Source organism: Eptatretus burgeri, chromosome 3 (genome assembly GCF_056783735.1).
Source record: "Eptatretus burgeri isolate ZD-2024b chromosome 3, Ebu_testis_v1, whole genome shotgun sequence".
Lineage (NCBI taxonomy): Eukaryota > Metazoa > Chordata > Myxini > Myxiniformes > Myxinidae > Eptatretus > Eptatretus burgeri.
Window position 1 is genome coordinate 1,971,477 of NC_140963.1, and position 20,732 is coordinate 1,992,208.

A 20,732-nucleotide genomic window follows, 5' to 3' on the forward strand; every position below is an offset into this window, starting at 1 on the left:
GAACCGAGTCGCTGTTACCGACTCGGATCCGGCGTAACAGACCGGGAATTACCAAAGCCGCGCCGGCCCAAATTACAATTTACGGCACAATCGGCCTCACGATAAATAAAACCCGAACCATGCTAGGCCAATGAGAGAAAGCAGAGAAAACGAGCTGGTTCATTTAACAAGAGGGTTTATTTTACAAATAATAATCAGGGAGGGAGACAGAGCAGGGTTCAACCGGCTAAAATGCAATGTACAATAAGCAAGGCACTTATGCAGTTCTACTTACAGACTGGCGCCACACACAGACACACACACCCAAAATGAAATGGCGCCAACTGGCCTTTATTCTGACCCTCCAGCCACGGAGGACAGGCAAGCTGGAGGTTAGAGTTTGGTCGGGTACCTGGCCGCCTCGTGCGGTTTTACCGACCAGCACTTGTGGAGCTCAGAGTCCGTGGAAGGGAACGGGGATCCCCAGCTCGAGCACTCCAACACAACCCACTATGGTGGGACTCGAACCCATGAACCAAAATCCAACGAGGGCAGCCAGGATCCTATGAACGACGACCAGGAGAGCCCAGTAAACCAGAAGCAAGGAACGACCTCCAAGTAAGCAAGGACCCCCCCCACCCCCGGATACAGCTCGCGATCCTTCTTATCCCTCTCCCCGTGCGGGGTGGAGGGATCCGCTCTTGGGTAACTCTCCTCTGGATTGGACGCGGCACTTTTGGGTGTCGTGGTGGCCAGCCACGATTGGAGGAGGGGCGTGTCGGCGTCTCAGTGCTCCTCCCCCGAAAGAGGCTCTTTTGCCTTCCCCAGTGTTGACAGGGGAGACATTCTTTTTTGATGGGGCGGAGTCAGAGCTCCGAGGCGAGGGGGCTCCGCCCACGTCCGTAGTCAGAAACACGTGCGTTATGGCGCCGTGGTGTGAAGTGAAGGTTGGGCGGGTGAAGTGCTTGTTCGCCCGCAGAGTGGGAGGAGGAGTGAAGGGAGGGTTTTGTTGGCGTTGGTCGAATTAAAGATGTAAAAAAAACCTGACTATAAAAGAAACCCAAAGCGCACACATGAATTTAACCCATTAGACATAGGGGAGGGATTCTAACTATCCACATATACTTAACGAGATAACAACTATCGGACTGCTGACTGTCTTGTGTACAAAAGGCTTCCAAATTCGTAACAATATCACAAGATATCTCAAAAAGTTGTGGACAGATTCGGACAAAACTTAGTGGATGAGTTTGGAGGTAACAAGAACAAGCAAATTAGATTTTGCAGGTCCGCATCCAGATCAGGCCTATCAGTGGGATACTAAACGTAAACTATTCAGCTTGGTGGAGGTATGCACTTTACCGAGTGTCGTTCTAGTTACCTCTGCCACCCAAAGTGGGCTATGTTTTCACCTGTTTATGTCTGTTTGTTATTTGCAAAATCGAAGATTTTTTTCAAGTATATTGGTCAGTCGATTTTGGTATTCTGTCTGTCTGTCAATCGCCTACAGATCACAATTCTAATCTGATTGTCATTAAATTTTACCAAGTTGTAGAGGTTGTCTCAACTGAGAAGCATATTGATTTTGAGGTCGATTTTCTAAAATTGTTATTTTTCTTCCGATTGACTTGAAAGTTGAACAGGATTTGCATGTTGCATCACTGAATTGGGAAACCAACTATTTGAGATCAAAAGATCAAATGTCAACTCATGGTCAACCTTCTAAAATCAATTTTTATCTCAAAAATCATCAATTTTCATCCGATTGACTTGAAAATTAAACAGCAATTGCATAGTGCATTACTGAATTGGAAAACCAACTATTTTTGAGATCAAAAGGTCAACTCAAGGTCAAACTTCTAAAATAATGAATTTCAATCTGAAAAATAATCAGTGTTCATCCGATTGACCTGAGCTTTGATTAAGATTGTCAATTTTAATCTTCATTTAATGGACAATTTGATGTATCCATGGCAACCTTTGGAGAGGGGTGGATTTTGTGAGTACCGAGCTCTGCATGACATCGTCTTCTTGTTTGTGTGCAGGATATCGCAAAAAGTTGTGGACGGATTCAGATGAAATTTGGTGGACAGGTTGGGTGTGTGACAAGGCCGAACTGATTAGATTTTGGTGAAGATCCGAATCCGAATCTGTCTACTAGAATTTTTAAAGTGATTTTTCACCATTGAGAGATTGGGGCAAAAATGATAAATTGCACGATATCTCAAAAAGTTGATGACGGATTTGGCCTAAACTTGATGGACAGGTTAGGTATCTGACATGCACAAATTGATTTGATTTTGGTGGAGATGCAAATCCAGATCCGGATTCGAGAATTGTTTAATTTTCAAAGTGATGCTTCACCATTGAGAGATAAGTCGAAAAATGTATTGGGCCTGAGATGTTCCACTGGATCAGGCATTGTGTGGCGGAGGTATGTGCTCTCCCGAGTGCCCTTCTAGTCTCTCATGTTTTCTTCTCTTTTTTTTTTTTGGATAACTAAATAATTGTGTATCCTTTACTTTAATTCATGGACTGCTGCTTTTTACCACTCAGCCCAAATTGGGCTAAGGGGTATTGTCGTCACAGGCGTTGTCCGGAGGGTGTCCGGGCGTCTGTCAACTTTTGGTTTCCATCAATTTCGAGGAGAACGCCTTGTCCGATTAAATCCATTTTTGCAGGGTATGTTGCAGTTGAGTTGAGAAAGGTTCCTTTTGAAAATGGGTGTGTTGCGATTTTCAATGTGGCCTCCATGGCAGCCATCTTGAAATTGGTTTCTGTCGATTTTGAGAACCCCTTGTCGGATTAAATCCATTTTTGCAGTGCATGTTGGGGCTGGGTTGAGGAAGGTGCCTTTCAATATTCAGTGCAATGCGATATCCAATATGGCGGCTAGGGCAGCCATCTTGAATTTGGTTTCCGGACAATAACTTGAGAACGGCTTGACTTATTGATTTTATTTTTGTGTGATATGATGGGGGTGTTTAGAGGAAGGTTGCTTTCGATATTCAGCGCAATCCGATATCCAATATGGCGGCGAGAGCAGCCATCTTGAATTTGGTTTCCGGACAATAACTTGAGAACGGCTTCACACATTGATTTTATTCTGGCGAGGTATAATGGGGTTGAGTCGAGGAAGGTTCCTTTCCAAAATTGGCATGCTGCGATTTTCACTGTGGCCGCCACAGCAGCCATCTTGAAATTGGTTTCCGTCAATTTCGAGGAGAACGCCTTGTCCGATTAAATCCATTTTTCTGGATGTGTTGGGGTTGCGTAGAGGAAGGTTCCTTTCGAAAATGGGCATGCTGCGATTTTCAATATGGCCACCATCTTGAAATTGGTTTGCGTCAAGGAGCTGAGGGGTTACGCCCACTTTGCGGTGCTATTTTTTGTTTTTGTGTGTGTGTGTGTGTGTGTGTGTGTGTGTGTGTGTGTGTGTGTGTGTGTGTGTGTGTGTGTGTGTGTGTGTGTGTGTGTGTGTGTGTGTGTGTGTGTGTGTGTGTGTGTGTGTCACACTACTCATACAGACCGATTACATCCAGAATTGCTACATAGGATCAGCGTCACCCCAATTAGTGCATGGGGTGTTTCTTTGCCATTGGTCTTGGGAGGGGAGAGGGTGAGGGGGGAGTGCACATTATCTATATAAATGTGTGTCATGTAACACTGCTCCAGGTGGGAGAGGGTATTACAAGTCCACACCCTGTACAATACAGTATTCCTGTCATCATGTTTTCCAGTGCAGTAAGTTATTGTTGTGGATCCGGGGTGGCGGGAATCTGACCCAGTCCAAGGTGCCAGCCTCGCCACCGCAGTCTCCGGGAGTCTATAACGCCGGCCGGCTCAGCACAGGCGTTGGGTCACGCGTCTTCAATCGCGATACCAATGTAATCCTGTACCTTACCAGTTGGGGAGATAGAACCCCTGGTTACAGACTGGCTTTGTCAGTGACCTAGCGGAGTCTACCAGCCTGTAACCACTTTGGTTTTATATACCAATCGAACGGATTGTTCCTCGACGCGACACGCATTAATCCATAGCGGCAACTGCATAAGAATTAACCACATTTATTGGGGAACATCAGGGATCACAACACAAGCAATAAACACGACAATGGTTTTATTAACAATCAACCCGTCCTTAACTAGGGAACCACGGTCTAAACTTAAGGTTTCGAGGGGATCACTACGAAATATGCCTCATACAACACGTGCAAACAAAACAGACAGACAAACAGCATGCATGCAGGACAAGACAGAGTACTTGGTGATGGCTCATGGACTAGAGGAAAGCGTCCAAAAAGCACGAATGTCACTCGTAACAAACAAGCGGGTGTCCACAGGTTCGAACTCCCGCTCGAACGTGCCGTGCGGCAAGAAAATGGCGGCGTGGCAAGAAAAGGCGGCACAGCACTCCCATTGCCTCAAGGCCCCGGGTGCGCATGTTCTCCTCAGCGCGTTCTGGCTCCGCGCAACGTCGATGATGCGAGACCGCCGATCTCTCTCTCCAGGGTTCAGTACACAAATCCCAGCCTGGCCTGTTCTCCAGACAAGGCCCAAGTCGAGGTCGGAGTTCCACAGGCGGATCGACAAACGTTTCGCGCCGTTGGTGTCAGCAGGGACCGTCCGAAGGTCCGGCGTCTCATCTCCGGTCTTGCCGCCTCGAAGCCCGACTCCTGCTTCGTCCTCTCAGTTCCTCTCTCGGTCGATCAGACGTGCCGGTCGGTTCAGCATCTCTCCCGGCAGATCCAACACGGTTCCTCCTTCGTTTGCTCGCTTCGAAGCGACTCCGAGCATGCCTCGAGAACCCGGCTGTTCTTCACACACAGCACTCTTTCTCCCCTGAGCGACTGCCGTTTTCCAAACTCAGAGCTCACTTTTTGGCGCTCGTCGCCTCCGAAAACCTGAGCACCCTCGAGACCGACGCTCGTCCAAACTCCAATACTGAACCTGTCCACGAGGTCCCTTTTTCGTTCGCTTCCAAACACGAGCACACTTCGAGCGCCACCATTTCCACACACCGATCTTTTTTGTTCCCTTTTCTTTTTTCTCTTCTCTTGGTGACTAACCGACCAAAGGCTCCACCCCTTCGCGTCACTGCCTCTCCAGGCCACACCTCTCTCTCTAGGCCACACCCCTCCTTCTCTGACGGGGTGGGGCTTATCCGGGATGAGGAAAGAATAAGAGCGATCTCTCGTTTCACCACCGTATGAGCATAACAACAGTCTTTTACACCTCCCTACGCACACGTATCGTACACTTTACCAAACAACCTATCTAAACAGGCATTTAATGGGGGATCTGAGCTAATCCTATACTTAGTAGTCCTATAAGGGCCATTTCAGTAACAGTATTTTGAATTACACGTTTAAATAAGGATAATAACATAACCAACCTGGCCGCACCCGTAGGGAGCAGGTGCTTCTATTACGAAATAACTTCATATTTTTTTCAATTGTCATAAATGGATTTTAATTACTGGCAAATTGAAATACGAGAAATTATGCTCAAATGAAAATCAAAAGCCTGTGTCCCATGAAAATATATTAAAAGTGCATCAATGCATGCATTTCCCAATTATATATTTACAACCTTCACAATAACTCAGAATGCATTCACTGCAGGTTCTTACCAGAAGCATCATTATGTCATCCCATGTCAATAAGTAGGCAAGTTGTTGCCAGCCCATTAATTGGAGCCCTCTTTAAAATTCCATTGGAATGCAAGGTTAGTGGACCCAGCAGAACCCATCTTTTCAAGGTATGCTTTGCATAAGTCACGTGTGTTGCGATCCATTATGCACAATGCTCACCTTCACTTTCCGTCTCAAACGTTCTTCCCAATCCTCAGCCACACAGCCATCGAAGAGCAACAACCTAGAGAGATGGTCCACGTTCCCAATGACAGCACCTAGCACCGTGTACATAAAGTTGACTTTTTATGTTAATAAAGCTTTTGCACGCAAGAAAAGCGAAACAAAAAAAGGAATTCCCGCTCGTTGACACTGTGCCCTGCCTCTTGCTAAACATTATGAAAAAACACCCGTTCCTGAGAAACACGCGTACAACAAACTGTATCAACTATGATACCCCAATACTTATCATCCTCAAACTTTTCGGGTTCCCTCATATACATAACTTCTATAACTTGGTTGTATTCCTGCATCGTTTGTATTCCTGCATGCGTGCCTGCATAGATGCTTGCAAGACGTCACTGCAATTAGACAACCTTTTGGAGGAAAAGCCATTCTGTTCGGCGGAGATTTCAGACAAGTCCTACCAATTGTACCACGACCCCACCAGCCATTGTTATCACCACATGCCTCAAACATTCATCATCATCAATTGGTGCTCACTCAAAACATGCCCAATCACCCAGACTGAGACAACATCTCAAGATGGCTGCTTCGTCTTGGCAATGGAATACTTGTGGCAAGATCACTGGCCACACGAAAGAGATGTCGAAAAGTTATCTGTTGCATGCCTTGTAAGAGGTTCCCTGATTGACACCATTTTCACACATTTAACCAGCAAGGGCAGACGCACCCCGTGTTATCCTGTCTCCTAAAAACGACAACTGTCTGGCCATGAATGAAGAAGTCATGCAGACGTTGCCAGGTGAAGCAGTCACTTACCTCAGTGCAGATTCAGTGAAATGTGACAATGTTGAGGATGCAGAGAACTATCCAATCGCAATTCATCAATTCCCTCACACCATCCAGGATGCCACCTCACCACCTTAATCTCAAGGTTGGTTGTATCATCAACCTTGCCCTGGTCCAAGTCCCAGAATGTGCACCAAAACTGTGTTGAAGCGAAATTGGCATCTGGGCTAAATTCTGGAAATCGAGATCTCCTACCTTGAGTAAAGCTCACTCGAGTGACACTAGCTTGCCATTCACTTTACAGAGAATCCAATGTCCCCCTGCACTTAGCTCACTTGATGACAATGAACAAGGCACGAGGCCACACATTTGACAAGGTTGGCATTTACTTACCTCAACCAGTCTTCACCCATGGCCAACTGTATGTGGAATTTTTTTGACGAAGAGCTCTTACGGATGTTTCATTCAAAATTCTTGACATCGAGACCCAAGGCAAAATGGTCACACACACACACACACACACACACACACACACACACACACACACACACACACACACACACACACACACACACACACACACACACACACACACACACACACACACACACACACACACACACACACACACACACACACACACACACACACACACACACACACACACACACAACATCGTCTTCCATGAAATTCTCGAACGAGGAAGTTACAGGTTCAAAAAGAGTTTTTGCGTCATTTGGAAGCACTCGGTAATGTGCCACAGCGTTGGAATTTAAATTGTATGCCACATGACACTGGACATTACGCGGAATGTCTGCAGGTTCTTGCTGGTCAGTAATAACAGCAGATTACTTCGATGAGTAAGTAGATAGTAATGGTAAAATATTACACTTTTTATTCTTCTGCAGCCAAAGGTCAGAGACATTGTGTTTTCAGTTTGTCTTTCCAACATCGTTTGTTTTTGTTTGCTTTGTTACGATGCCACCTTATGAACGACTGAAGTGATTTCAACCAATCTGGGCACACGCATTGACCATAATACAAAGACGACCCAATTTCATTTTGGGTTCAAAAGGTCAAAGGTCATGTGGCATTTAATTTAAAATCTGTTGCTGCGATACATTGTGAACCACCGAAAAGACTTCAACCAAACTTGGCACAAGTATGGACTGTAATCCAAACAGGAACGCATTCGTTTTTGGGTTCAATCGATCAAATGGCAATGGTCATGTGCCCTTTGAAAATGATTTTGCAGACCACAACTCAAGTTCGAAGCATCTGATATCTCTCCGACTCATCGATATCTCCATCTCTCTCATGTGACCTTCAATGGAGTCACACGTAACAGCGGTTTGACATTTAACGTGGACGGACGCATTTGCCTCAAATTCGATTTTGAAGTTCAATAATGCTCTCCATTAAACCCGATGATGAGACTATTGACGAGGCCTTAAATTACCCCCATTATTTTTGAAAACTATATGTGCTTGCAGGTGAGTGAGTGAGAATCTTGATTTTTTTTTTTTTTAAATGCTAGATACCTCAAAAATAAAGAAGAAGCATTAAATAATCAACACACCTTGAGAGGCGATGATCTTCATAACCCATGATGAGGTACTCCTTGTTAACAACGAGCTTTGGACAAAGGCAGCTCGAGTTGGTGTAGATCTGCACCTCCCCCTGGGAAATGTTCAACACCGATGACTTCAACACCTCTTTCACCTGCACTGTGGTTTGAATCTCCTCACAATCCAGCTGTTGTGTCTGTTTGATCCCAGCCCGAATTACTGGATGAAACACACACCCACTCCATTATCTGACTGGTGTGCAATTCTGCATTGCACAGTTGCAATCACCTTTATGCCATCCAGAAAAATCTCGTTAGTCTTTATGTTTCTTTTTTAAAATTTCCTTTTTTTGAAAGGTCCTGTACTTTGTATGAAATTTTCTGGTACTTGACTACACACCTATCAAATATGAAAACGTACATGGTTGCATTTATACACCACAATAGACACAATTGGTGAGGGATAAGATGGACAGGAAATATATACCAGAGATGGACTTCACAATGCACTTCCCTGACTTTAAGGAAGGAAACCAGGAGGGGAAGGGGGGAGTGGGGTTGGGTTGTCTGGTGCATGGTGGAATGAGAACTTATTGCACTAAAGTGATTCATTTTGCTACGCTCACCTCTCCACGTGTCGTTGCAGAGATTTACGTTACAGATTTGCTGTGTTGTCATGATATACCCCAATCAAAATACAAACATTTCTTTTGTATAAATGTCTTTGTAATATTGGTGATATTATATGTATTTGTAATATATTTGCAAATATCAAAGGTCCAAGTAATCTCAAGCTCAAAATGGTCAAAGGTCTAAGCTGACTAATTTGCCTGAGGGTGATAAGGGGTCTAAAATGGTGTTGAGGTCAAAGGAGTCTAAAAGGGACTGAAGGGGTGTTCAGGTCTGAAGGTTCTCGGGGTCAAAAGGGTATAAAAGGTCAAAAGGGTGAAGGGATCTAAAGTGATGAAAGTGTTTTAAAGGTAAAAGAGGTCTTTTAAGGGCCTTAAAGGTTAAAGGTGTCTGAAGGGGGTCCTGGAGTGTCTTAGGGGTATTGTGCATCTTTTGGGTTCTCGGGGTCTTTTGGATCATTTGGATATTCGGGGAATTTTGCATCATCAGGGTCTTTTAGGTCCTCGGGTTATTTTTGGTTTTAAGGGTATTTATGGATTCTTAAGGGTCTTGGGTGAAGCCTGGTGTTGGCTTAGTGGTTAGGGTGGTGGCTTGGGATCCAAGGGTTCTGAGTTCAAGCCCCGTTGGCTGCTGAATTAACACCATGGGGTTGACTCAGCCTGTCATCCTTCCCAGGTCGGTGAAATGAGTGCCAGTGTACTGGTCCCGGTGTATGCCCCGGTTAGAATAGGTGTACCATATCCCTGTGTGTCGTAAGAGGCGACCAGGGTTGGCGTCAGGAAGGGCATCCGGCTATAAAACATTGCCTCAAGAAAAAGCCAAACCCCTGCACAGCAGGGAAAAATGGCTGTAAAAACGGTCATTTAAGGGTCTTGGGTGTCTTCAACAGTCAAAGGGGTCTGAGCAGTCGAAAGCGTTGAAAGGTACATTCCAATAGTACGTAATTAATAGATGTACATGTGTGAAGTCAGGGTGCAATTGACATTCAAACATTATGTAATTAATAGACACACAGTTCCACGGCTTCACAGAGTTAGGTTTAGTTTACATGGGACCTGTAGTAAGTCACAGATCTAATCTCCCTTGGCGTCAGGTCAAGCGTGATTACATCTGTCACTTGCTACAGGTATCATGTAAACCTGTACTAACCTGTTTCACGATCGGATTGTCGGCGACTAAACCGTTTCCCCCACCAGGGTTTCTTGTGAGGAGGGTGTTTGGATATGGACACCCAGCAGGATTAAAACCAAAACCTGTCAAAGGGCGGAGGAGCCCATTCTGAACCAACGGCCATCCATATCTAGTGCCCAACTGTGTCTGCGGACGTCCTCCTGCAGTTGGGTTACTTTTTTAGGAGGTTAGTGGTAGGATTTTCATTCTGGCCACCATAAAACCCTTCATTCCGCAAAACACAAAAACGCAAAGAAATCTAAAAACTCACTCCATGGGAGTACCTCCTGTGCAGCTTCTCTTCCCAGGGCAGCTTACCGGATGATGGGATTGGGGCAAAGCCTTTAGGACCCCCAATCTTTGATAGAAAAAGCACAGGGTAAACTTCCTGGGTCAGATTGCTGAGGTGTCGTCCAACAGATGGCGGTCTCCTTGGGTTAACCTGAGGTGGTCCTTTTGCGTGGGTGCCTTGAATGTTCTATCCCTAAGAGAGGATGATTACTTGTCTTTGTTATCATCTGAGCTCCAGCATTTGAGCATCGGTATTGCAGCTCTCTCTGAGGTTCGGAGACCGGATTGCGTTGAGATAATGGCAGGTGGTTACACCAACTATTGATTTGAACCCTCTGATGGTCCCATTCCCAAGGAGTTGCTGTCGCTGTGTCCAATAAGCTGACTCCAATGATAATTGAGGTAACACCGGTCAACGAGCGTATTATGTGACTAAGGATTCGTCACTCCTTAGGTGTCATTTCCCTGGTCTCTGTTTATGCTCCGACTGAGGCAAGTGATCTCACCGTGAAGGATGCATTCTACGCTACTCTCAAGTCTGTGGTTGATCAGTGCCCCAGACGAGATACACTTCGAGTCTTGGGGGATTTCAATGCATCGACTGGAACTGATAGGGATGGTTATGAGACGTGTGTTGGTCCCCATGGGTCAGGAACTATGAACCAGAATAGCACTAAGGTCCTTGACTTTGCAAGAAGTCATGGACTTAGGGTGGCCGGTTCATGGTTTCAGCGCCCACAAGCTCATCACTGGACTTGGTATTCCAACGCTGGCGGTGTTGCAAAGGACATTGACCATGTCCTCGTTGATGGTCGCTGGAGGATGATCCAGAACTGCAGGGTCTACCGGAGTGCTCAGTTCCTCAATACTGACCACTGGTTTGTTGTAGCAACGCTGAAGTTGCACCTTAAATCCAGGAGAATTGTACCATCCCAGCCTAGGCCTGATGTTGGCAAGCTCAAGGATGAGAGGGTGGCTGAGGATTTTGCGAACAAGCTGAGTGGAGATTTGGGGGGTCTGGGTGCTTTGGGAGGTCCTGAAGAGTTGTGGAGTGCCTTCAAGTCCACCATCCTTGATGTTGCCGGTGGATGTCTTGGAACTCACCATAAGGCAAAGAAGAATTTTGTCTCTCAAGGGACACTGGATACCATTGCCCAGAGTCGCAGGGCCAGGCTGAATTGCAGAGTTGAGCTGTTCAGGGAGCTGAGGCGTAAAACTGTACGTGCGCCAAGGGTGGACAAGGAGGCCTTTGTGCGAGGAAGCTGTGAGGGGGTAGAGCATTACCTGTGGTCAAGGGATTCTCATCCTGCTTACAGGAAAATTTGCACATTGCATTCATCCAAGCCCATCCCTCAGTGTACTGCAGTTAGAGCAGATGGTGGGAGGCTCTTGACAGAGGAGTCCAAAGTGAAGGCCCGCTGGGCCGGTTACTTTGAGCGGTTGTACCAGGCTGATCCCCAGCTGTCAAGTTGGACATCAGGAGTGTTGTAATCCCTGTTGCTGACCCTCCAATCAACTGTGGTCCACCTTCGCTTGTGGAAACACAAGCTGCGGTGAACCGGTTGAAATTGGGTAAAGCTCCAGGGATCTGTGGCATCCATGCTGAACTTCTCAAGGCTGGTGGAAATGCTACACTCGTGTCGTTGCATGCAGTTTTGTGCTCTGCCTGGAACACAGGCATCATCCCAACTGACTGGAAGATGGGCCTTGTTGTCCCTCTCTGGAAAGGGAAGGGTGATCGCCAAGACTGCAACAACGACCGAGGGGTGACGCTGCTCTCAGTGCTGGACAAGATCTTTGCTCGGATAATTCTTGATAGGGTTCGCCATAATCTGCTTGAGCACCAGCGTCCAGAACAGTCAGGCTTTACACCAAAGAGGTCAACGATTGACCGTATCCTTGCACTTCGTGTCCTCACCGAACGCAGTCGAGAGTTTCGGCAGGGGCTGCTTCCAGCCTATGTTGATCTCTGTAAAGCGTTTGATTCAGTGAACGGGATGCCATCTGGAGGATTCTTGGTCTTCGTGGGGTGCCACCAAAACTGATCGATCTGTTGTCTGAACTCTACTCTGGTACTGCGAGTGCTGTGAGATGTGGTGTTACCATCTCTGACTTATTTCCAGTTGTTACTGGAGTTCGTCAGGGGTGTGTACTGGCCCCCACACTTTTCAACACTTGTATGGACTGGATTTGAGGGAGGATGTCAGAGAGATCAAGCTGTGGTGCATAGTTTGGGAATGTCAAGATCTCTGACCTTGATTTCGCAGATGATGCATTCATCCTTGCGGAGACTTTAGATATCGTTTTGGGGGCCCTCGAGGTGCTGAATGATGAGTCGGAGCCGCTGGGATTAGGGGTTTCCTGGGTCAAAACTAAGATCCAGGCTTTCAATGACATCTTGGATGCTGCTGTCCTGTCTGTGCCTGTTTGTGGTGAGGATGTTGAGGTCGTGGAGAGATTCACTTACCTTGGCAGTGATATTCATGTATCTGCTGGCTGTGAGTCAGAGGTCAAAAGACATCTGGGTCAGACCTGGGGAGTCATGGATTCAATGGATAATGGGGTGTGGCGCTGCCAGTACCTGTGCGGGAGGACGAAAGTCCAAGTCTTCAGGTCCTTGGTGCTTCCAGTCTTGCTCTATGGATGCGAGACTTGGACTCTGACCAAGGATCTGAGACGGAGACTTAATTCCTTTGGTACCAGGTCTCTTTGGAGAATCCTTGGCTATCACTGTTCAGACTTTGTGTCCAACGAGCGGTTGCTGAGAGAGACTCAAATGAGATTTGTCACCTGCATAGTCCGTGAGCGTCATCTGCGGCGTATGGTCATGTGGCTCATTTTCCTGACGCTGATCCTGCTCACCAGATTCTCTCAGTGAGGGAGTCTCATGAGTGGAGGAGGCCAAGGGGCCGAGCACGTTCCTCGTGGTTGCAGCCGGTTGATCGGCATCTCAAGGAGATGGGGATGGGCCAGGCATCTGCCTGGGGGATGGCCAGACGGAGGCCCCTGGAGTACCAGTGGAAAGTGGATGCAGCGACGCGCTGCTCTGGCGCATGCTCGTATACCTGACCTGACTTGACCTGGTGGTATGCCATTTCTAACAAGGAGTCAGTCGGACCCGACATCAACTATGGTGTTCACAGTGCAACAAAAAGTGAAAATCATGACTGTGGTATGTGATAAAATCCGACATGCAGGTGCGCCGACGATACTATCAGTATTACAATGTTCACACACATAATAGACCTTCCAGTGGGAGCATTCAGCGGTTTGTGGAGCACTTTCAAGCACAAGGAGCGTGAAAAATCAAAATGTGGGCAACAGTGGCCACCCACCAAGTGTGACCAAAGACCAAGGGAACATTGATCTTGTGAGAGATTCTGCTATCGAAAGTCATAAGAAATCCCATCGTCGGCGTTCCCAAGAATGGCTGATATATACCTCATATGTGTGGAACATTCTCACTTCTGAACTCAAGCTCTCCCCCTCCATCATATCTGCAAGGCAGAAACTAACTCTGAATAACATGACAAGCCGAGTAACAATGTGTGTTTGGTTCAGTGACCAAATGGAAAGGTGCCCAAATTGGATCCTTGTGGTTCAGTGATGAAGCACCCTTCCATATGAATGGGGCTATCAACAATCACAACATCTTCTGGGGTGTTGAGCCTCCTGAGGATGTGCCTGAGATGTCTCTCAAGGGCCCCAAGTCCACTTGCTTTTGTGCATTGAATGCCACATGGGGTATGATGGGACCACACTGGTTCAAGGATGCCAATGATAAGACGGTGACAGTCAACGGTGAGCAGTACTGTGAGGTCTTACGCTGATTCCATGCTGATCTCACTCAACTACTGTCTCCAAATCAACTCAGACTTGCATGGTTCATGCAGGACAGTACCGCATCGCACACTGCAGTTGAAACCATCGACTTGCTCCACCATCTGTTTGGAAATTGCGCCATCAGCCTGGGCACAGTGCATGAGTGGGTGTCCCACAGCTCTTGAATCCATTGGATTTTTAAATTATTTTAGGGTGCTGCCAATGGTCAAGTTTACACCAACAAACCTCGAACTCTGGCTGTCCTGGAGCAGGAGGATTACCATCAGGCTACATGCAGATGAGTTGGAGAGAATTTCAGTTGGGATCAAAGCCTGCTTCAACAGAGGTGGAGCACACATTCAAAATGTAATTTACAAACAGCATAATGAGTGATTTGAAACTTGCATGGTGTTTGCTTTTCCATCAATATTTCACTGAACTTGTGACCTTTTGTAATTTTTCTCCAATAAAACGTTCAAATAGTTGGATTCCATACCATAGTGGAAGTTTTTTGTAGCATAGATTCTCTGATTCATCTTGAACATCTTGCATTTGCACGGTTCTGCAACAGAATGCATTATAAAGAAAATGGTAATTCATCACAAACGACGATTCACCTTCATACCTGCAGTGCCTTCAGGAAGTTTTCTCGCCCCTTGACTTTTGTCACATTCTGTTGTGTTTCAGCCTGAATTCAAAATGGATTGAATTTTTTAACTTTTATCACTGATCCACACAAAATAACCCACAATGACAAATTGAAAACATATTTTAGAAATTTTTACAAATGAATTAAAAATGAAAAGCTGAAATGTCTTACGTCAATTAGTGTCCAACCCCCTCAGTCAATACTTTGTTGAAGCGCCTTTGGCAGTGATTACAGCTCTGAGTCTTCTTGGGTATGGGTACATCAGCTTTGCACATCTGGAGATTTTCTCCCATTCTTCCTTGCAGATTTACTCAAGCTCTATCAAGTTGGATTGGGAGCATCGGTGAACAGCAACGTTCAAGTCTTTCCACAGATTCTCAATGGGATTCAAGTCTGGGCTTTGGTTGGGCCACTCAAGCACTTTCTTGTACTTGTTCTGAAGCCATTCAGTGTTGCTTTGGCTGTATGCTTGGGGTCATTGTCCTGTTGGAATGTAAATCTTCGCTGCAGTCTCAGGTCTTTTCCACTATTAAGCAGGTTCTCCTCAAGGATTTTCCTGTATTTGGCCCCATTCATTGTTCCCTCAATCCTTACAAGTCTCCGATTCCCTGCCGCTGAAAAGCATCCCCAAAGCATGATGCTCCCACACCATACTTAAGGTAGGGATGGTGTTCGAAGGGTGATGAGCTGTGTTCAGTTTCCACCAGATGTAGCGTTTTGCATTCAGGCCAAAGAGTTCAATTTTCATCTCATCAGACCAAAGAATCCTTTGCCTCATGTTCTGAGTCTTCCGTGTGCCTTTTTGCAAACTCCAGTCATGCTGTCATGCACCTTTTTCTCAGGAGTGGCTTCCATTTGGCTACTCTAAAGCCTAGGTTTGTGAAATTCTTCAGGGATTGTTGTCCTTCCAGCAGGTTCTCCAATCTCCAATTAACTCTGTAGTTCTGTCAGAGTGGTCATAGTGTTCTTGGTCACCTCCCGAACCAACGTCCTTCTTGCTCAGTTTGGTTGGATGGCCAGCCTGAGGAAGTCAGGGTAGCTCCATATTCTTTCCATTTCCGAATGATGGAGCTCACTGCGCTCTTGGAAACTTTTACAACAAGAAATTGTTTTATACCCTTCTCCAGATCTATCTCAGAGTTGTATGGACAGTTTGTCGGACTTTGTGGTGGAGTTTCTGCTCTGACATGCACTGTCTACTGTGGGACCTTGTATAGAAAGGTGTGTTTCTTTCTAAATCATGTCTAATCAATTGAATTGACCACAGGTGGACTCCAATGAAGTTGTAGAGAAATCTCAAGGATGATAAAATGAAAATGGATGTACCTGAGCTCAATTTGGAGTGTCATAGCAAAGGAGTTGAATACTTATTGATGCAAGACACTTCAGCTTTTTATTTTTAATTAATTTGCCAAAATTTTCTCCAAAAAATACCACTTTGACATAATGGGGGTATTTTGTGTTGATCAGTGACAATTTTTTTTTAATGTAATCCATTTTAAATTCAGGCTGTAACACAACAAAATGTGACAAAACTCGAAGGGTGTGAATACTTTCTGAGGGCACTACACATACTGCACTAAACTCTCACAAAAACATTAATTATCACAATCTTTGAAGCTTGTATTGTTTGATTTATGGTATGTTCATTATATTTCATGTTCTGTTTGAAGAGGGCCAGAACATTAATCTCTACACTCCAGACACAAACATGATGTCATTGGAAGTCAAAGTTAAATTTTTATGCAAAAGCTACATGATTTTCTGAAATGTTTGGCAGCGATTCCAGTCGACAAATGATCATCGACAAGTTTGCATGGGCAGAAATGGCCCCATAATGCACGAGTCGACCACTGACCCCGTTTTTGTTTTTTCTTGCATACACCGTCTCAGCTCATGAAAGAGCGAGGACACCGAACAGATCAGGACACAAAACACACATGCATGGAGCAGACAAAATGGACACAGAAGGAAACTCCAAGGAGGGATTTGGGTTGGCTGGGGGAGGGGTTAACGACGGGAGAAAAGATCATTTGAAGACCTGGAGGGAAGAATGAGATTGAGGACGATGTGGAAGTCGATTCCACAAGCAGGAAAAAAAAGAGGAACAAATGAGTGAAGGTGAGAAGTGATCCTGGATTTAGATAGTTTCATCAGAAGGGGTGTGAGCTCTGCAAAAACCTGGGGATGGACAAAGCGTGGAAAGAGCAGAGGGTGCAAGCCCAGAAAAGAGGTGGTAGAAGACAGAGAGACCACGAAGATGCGAAGTGAAAGCTCATAGAATCAGCTGCATCGTGGAGATCACAATGATCTTAAAGGCCTTGGTTTCCAGGGCATCAAATTAAGCTTTAAGTTGAGGCAGGGGAGTCAGAAGAGAGGGGAGAGCAGCACTACATCAAGCTGCAGATGAAGGCCTTGTAGGTGGATAGGAGTTCAGGAGTGCAAAGGAAGGATTTTGTCTGATGAAGGATGCCCAGTCAGCAACTGGTTTTGGAGACCAACTTTGAAAAGTGGTTTGCCAAAGAAAGATCACAGCTGAGACCGAGACCAAGGAGATTGAATGATTGAACTTCCTCAAGAGGATTGTTAAGAAAGTGGAAAGGACATTTTCCCAGATGGTCCTTTCGGAGAGAGAGAATGAGTGTGAGATTTGTCAGAACTGAAAGACATATTCTAAGTATTTGACCATCTTGTGATTTTCTTTTTTCAAGGTCTGAAGAGAGGGAAGAGGGATGTCTCGGCTCAGGGTGGAGTCAACAGCAAATAGATAGAGGTTTTTCAATAGAGTATAGATGGGCCAGTTTCAAACAGCATGATGTAGTTCACCAAGGTGAGGAGAGATGGGCCGGTTTCAAACAGTATGAAGGTGAGTAAGGTGAGGATAGAAAGGCCAGTTTCAAACAGTATAATACAGTTGAGTAAGGTGAGGAAAGAGAGGCCGGTTTCAAACAGTATGATGTAGTTGAGTAAGGTGAGGATAGATAAGTCGGTTTCAAACAGTATAATATAATTGAGTAAGTTGAGGATAGATAGGCCAGTTTTAAACATTTTAATATAGTTGAGTAAGGTGAGGATAGATGGGCCAGTTTCAAACAGTATGATATAATTGAGTCAGGTGAGGATAGATAGGCCAGTTTCAAACAGTATGATATAATTGAGTCAGGTGAGGATAGATGGGCCCGTTTCAAACAGTATGATATAATTGAGTCAGGTGAGGATAGATGGGCCCGTTTCAAACAGTATGATATAATTGAGTCAGGTGAGGATAGATAGGCCAGTTTCAAACAGTATGATATAATTGTGTAAGGTGAGGACAGATAGGCCGGTTTCAAACAGTTTGATATAATTGTGTAAGGTGAGGACAGATAGGCCGGTTTCAAACAGTTTGATATAATTGAGTAAGGTGAGGATAGATAGGCCAGTTTCAAACAGTTTGATATCATTGAGTAAGGTGAGGATAGATGGGCCCGTTTCAAACAGTATGATATAATTGAGTAAGGTGAGGATAGATAGGCCAGTTTCAAACAGTATGATATAATTGTGTAAGGTGAGGACAGATAGGCCGGTTTCAAACAGTTTGATATAATTGTGTAAGGTGAGGACAGATAGGCCGGTTTCAAACAGTATGATATAATTGAGTAAGGTGAGGATAGATAGGCCAGTTTCAAACAGTTTGATATCATTGAGTAAGGTGAGGAAAGATGGGCCGGTTTCAAACATTATAATATCGTTGAATAAGGTGAGGATAGATATGCCAGTTTCAAACAGTTTGATATAATTGAGTCAGGTGAGGATAGATGGGCCCGTTTCAAACAGTATGATATAATTGAGTCAGGTGAGGATAGATAGGCCAGTTTCAAACAGTATGATATAATTGTGTAAGGTGAGGACAGATAGGCCGGTTTCAAACAGTTTGATATAATTGTGTAAGGTGAGGACAGATAGGCCGGTTTCAAACAGTTTGATATAATTGAGTAAGGTGAGGATAGATAGGCCAGTTTCAAACAGTTTGATATCATTGAGTAAGGTGAGGATAGATGGGCCCGTTTCAAACAGTATGATATAATTGAGTAAGGTGAGGATAGATAGGCCAGTTTCAAACAGTATGATATAATTGTGTAAGGTGAGGACAGATAGGCCGGTTTCAAACAGTTTGATATAATTGTGTAAGGTGAGGACAGATAGGCCGGTTTCAAACAGTATGATATAATTGAGTAAGGTGAGGATAGATAGGCCAGTTTCAAACAGTTTGATATCATTGAGTAAGGTGAGGAAAGATGGGCCGGTTTCAAACATTATAATATCGTTGAATAAGGTGAGGATAGATATGCCAGTTTCAAACAGTTTGATATAATTGAGTCAGGTGAGGATAGATGGGCCAGTTTCAAACAGTATAATATCGTTGAATAAGGTGAGGATAGATAGGCCATTTTCAAACATTTTTATATAGTTGAGTAAGGTGAGGATAGATAGGCCAGTTTCAAACAGTTTGATATAATTGAGTAAGGTGAGGATAGATAGGCCAGTTTCAAACAGTATAATATTGTTGAGTAAGATGAGGATAGATAGGCCAGTTTCAAACAGTATAATATAGTTGAGTCAGGTGAGGATCGATGGGCCAGTTTCAAACAGTATAATATAGTTGAGTCAGGTGAGGATCGATGGGCCAGTTTCAAACAGTATAATATAGTTGAGTCAGGTGAGGATCGATGGGCCAGTTTCAAACAGTATAATATAGTTGAGTCAGGTGAGGATCGATGGGCCAGTTTCAAACAGTATAATATAGTTGAGTCAGGTGAGGAAAGATAGGCCAGTTTCAAACAGTTTGACATAATTGTGTAAGGTGGGGATAGATGGGCCAGTTTCAAACAGTATAATATAGTTGAGTCAGGTGAGGAAAGATAGGCCAGTTTCAAACAGTTTGACATAATTGTGTAAGGTGAGGATCGATGGGCCAGTTTCAAACAGTATAATATAGTTGAGTCAGGTGAGGAAAGATAGGCCAGTTTAAAACAGTTTGACATAATTGTGTAAGGTGGGGATAGATGGGCCAGTTTCAAACAGTATGATATAGTTCAGTAAGATGAGGATAGATAGGCCAGTTTCAAACAGTATGATATAGTTCAGTAAGATGAGGATAGATAGGCCAGTTTAAAACCGAAAAATATAGTTGAGGAAGGTGAGGATCGATCGGCCAGTTTCAAACAGTATGATATAGTGGAGTAAGATGAGGATAGATGGGCCAGTTTCAAACACGTTTCATTTCTAACTTTCTAACATTTGCACGAACACTGACAAACACAGTAACACTGAGCCGATACTCATGCTGGTTGCGTGTGGGATGTAGGAGGAGGAGTCCTTTCGGTGTGAAGGATAGTATTTTATTAACCTCCGCCATCGAAGATCGGAGGTTACTGTTTTCACCCCTTTCTGTTTGTTTGTTTGTTTGTTTGTGAACAGTATTACGGGAAAACTCAGACGGATTTCGACGAAACTTGGTGGCGGGATTAGGTGTGGTCCAAGGATCATGCCATTCGATTTTGGACTCTGTCCAAAATCCAATATGGCCGCTATGGCGGCCATTTTGAAAAAATATTTGAATTTTTTTTTTTGCATTTCTTCATGTTTTAAGTGATTTCCAACAAAAAAAACATGCCAAAATTATAATTGCGGCTGATTTTGGAACTGCAGGTGGATATACCCACGTAATATCAATTTCTGTCTCAAGGAATCTAGTTATGACGAATGAATTGAGTATGTAAAAGTTAAAAGTAAAAGGGAAAGTTGCAAACTATAACTCTGTGAGCACTGTTGACGTCAAATTGAATGAATCGGATATCAGGTTCACTTGAGTGACCGAGCAGTATTGACGGCGGAGGTTTTGCACTCTTCCGAGTGCTCCCCCTCTAGTTGTTCCTGTTTTTGTTATTCCTTACTACAACAATATTGTTGTTATATTATTTTCAGGACTATTAACAGAAGTATTTTGTTTTGGGATTTTTTATTTACAATTTCATTCAG

The 20,732-nt window shown here is 44.6% G+C and overlaps 2 protein-coding genes across 4 annotated transcripts in view; one reads left to right on the plus strand and one right to left on the minus strand.

Annotated features, from left to right (window-relative positions):
* Window positions 1–20,732, plus strand: part of DNAJC10 (DnaJ heat shock protein family (Hsp40) member C10) — a 235,117-nt gene that overhangs the window by 192,265 nt on the left and 22,120 nt on the right. The gene's annotated exons all lie outside the window — the stretch shown is intronic.
* LOC147029291 (secreted frizzled-related protein 3-like) overlaps window positions 1–20,732 on the minus strand; it is a 101,401-nt gene that overhangs the window by 35,325 nt on the left and 45,344 nt on the right. The window contains exons 3-5 of one of the 3 annotated variants that reach the window (XR_015055856.1): window positions 14,559–14,624; window positions 8,162–8,369; window positions 5,791–5,888 (exon numbers count right to left, since the gene is read on the minus strand). Coding sequence is in view for 2 of the 3 variants with exons in the window: in XM_085872235.1 (XP_085728361.1) it covers window positions 5,791–5,854; window positions 8,162–8,369; window positions 14,559–14,624 (338 nt within the window). In the remaining variant the exon portion in view is untranslated. The remainder of the gene's footprint in view (window positions 1–5,790; window positions 5,889–8,161; window positions 8,370–14,558; window positions 14,625–20,732) is intronic. The other 2 variants (XM_085872235.1, XM_085872234.1) reach the window with 2 other exon arrangements.